The sequence below is a fragment of the Austrofundulus limnaeus genome, unplaced genomic scaffold (genome assembly GCF_001266775.1).
Source record: "Austrofundulus limnaeus strain Quisiro unplaced genomic scaffold, Austrofundulus_limnaeus-1.0 Scaffold2066, whole genome shotgun sequence".
NCBI classification, from domain to species: domain Eukaryota; kingdom Metazoa; phylum Chordata; class Actinopteri; order Cyprinodontiformes; family Rivulidae; genus Austrofundulus; species Austrofundulus limnaeus.
This window is the reverse complement of record NW_013954468.1, coordinates 24,569-25,939: the sequence shown is the minus strand read 5'-3', so window position 1 is coordinate 25,939 and position 1,371 is coordinate 24,569. Positions and strand designations below refer to the sequence as shown.

The window sequence follows — 1,371 nt, the reverse complement described above, 5'->3', positions numbered from 1 at the left end:
CACACACACACTTGGATGGGGCAGTTCTTTTTTTGGGGGGTGGGGGGCTGCCCTCAATGGTAGGGGAATGGTAGGGGAAACACTACAATAACTAATGATTTAGGATGTTTTATAATGTTCTGATATGTAAAATATCCACATTAAATTGAAGGTGAACTTCCTACGATTATAATATTAAACTATTCCAAACAAGTTAAATATTGGTATGTAAAACTATAGGACTGCTTTTAGAATTACTCAAGAGCTTTGTCACTGCACTCTAGCAACCTGTGACATTTTGATACATGCCATCTTTAAGTATGTATGTATTATTATTATTATTATTATTATTATTATCATTATCATTATCATTATCATTATCATTATTATTATTATTATTACCTTGGAACCGTGTCTTGCCAGCACCTCCCACTCTCCACTGGTCAGCGTAACTTCCTCCTTGATTGCACCTTTAAAGTTACCTGATGAAATAGGTAACARTCAACATACTTCATGACATCCCCTCACAGATGAGGGAAAAATATATTCTTATCTTTCAAATGTACAATTACTGGCACATCTGTATTATTTCAAGCAAATGCAGGAACATGTAGTCATCCCTTACCCTGGAGGTGACTGTAGCTCTCTGTCCAACAGTGGCAGCCTGCTTGTAACAGTGTTGTTATTTTATACAAGTGGCTGAAACCCGTTTTAGATTCATTTACCCAAAGGAAAGTAAACTCCTCTTCTGTTGTTTGAATAAAGGGATAGAATATATCATGAACCTTGACAAAGGGAAAAAAAATCTTAGTTATAAACACTTATTAAATAAGTGTTTAATTATTAACATTTTAATGCCACAGAAAGTTCCTCACATTGATCCAGATGTCAGTGGTCTCCTCATAGATAATATATGGTTGTGTGCTGCTGGACACGGCCTCCAGATACTTCTGCTTCACAGCTGGGTCTTCTGTGACGGGAATGAAGAGGGCTAGAGGCAGCAGAACCAGCTGCAGTTTCCTCTGACTGCGATCTAACAGCACTGCCCAACCACTAGAACACAGGGCAGACAAAAATCTGCATGTCTTTAAAATCTTATTAAAAGGAAAGAAATTACAAACATAAGAAKAAACCTATTGTAAACATAAAGAATCAAAACATTAAAAGTCCATTTGTTTTATTTCCAGCTTCACAAAAAAAAAAGATTTTCTTTTTTTAAGAGTACTCACTATTTTCCATCACGGGTCCATCCTGCTCTGGCAATGTACTCATTTCCAGGAAACAATGAGCTGAAGGGGACGACCAATTCTTTATCTTGTGTGCTTACAATCTGTATGCACACACACACACACACACACACACACACACACACACACACACACACACACACAC

General features: G+C 37.1%; 1 protein-coding gene across 1 annotated transcript in view; it reads right to left on the bottom strand.

Moving 5' to 3' along the window:
- The window catches only part of LOC106536985 (dipeptidyl peptidase 9), a gene marked incomplete at its 3' end in the record, with an annotated part of 33,153 nt that overhangs the window by 14,516 nt on the left and 17,266 nt on the right, over nt 1-1,371 (bottom strand). The window contains 4 exon segments of the mRNA XM_014034350.1: nt 382-461; nt 605-764; nt 855-1,032; nt 1,209-1,309. Coding sequence (XP_013889804.1) covers nt 382-461; nt 605-764; nt 855-1,032; nt 1,209-1,309 — 519 coding nt within the window.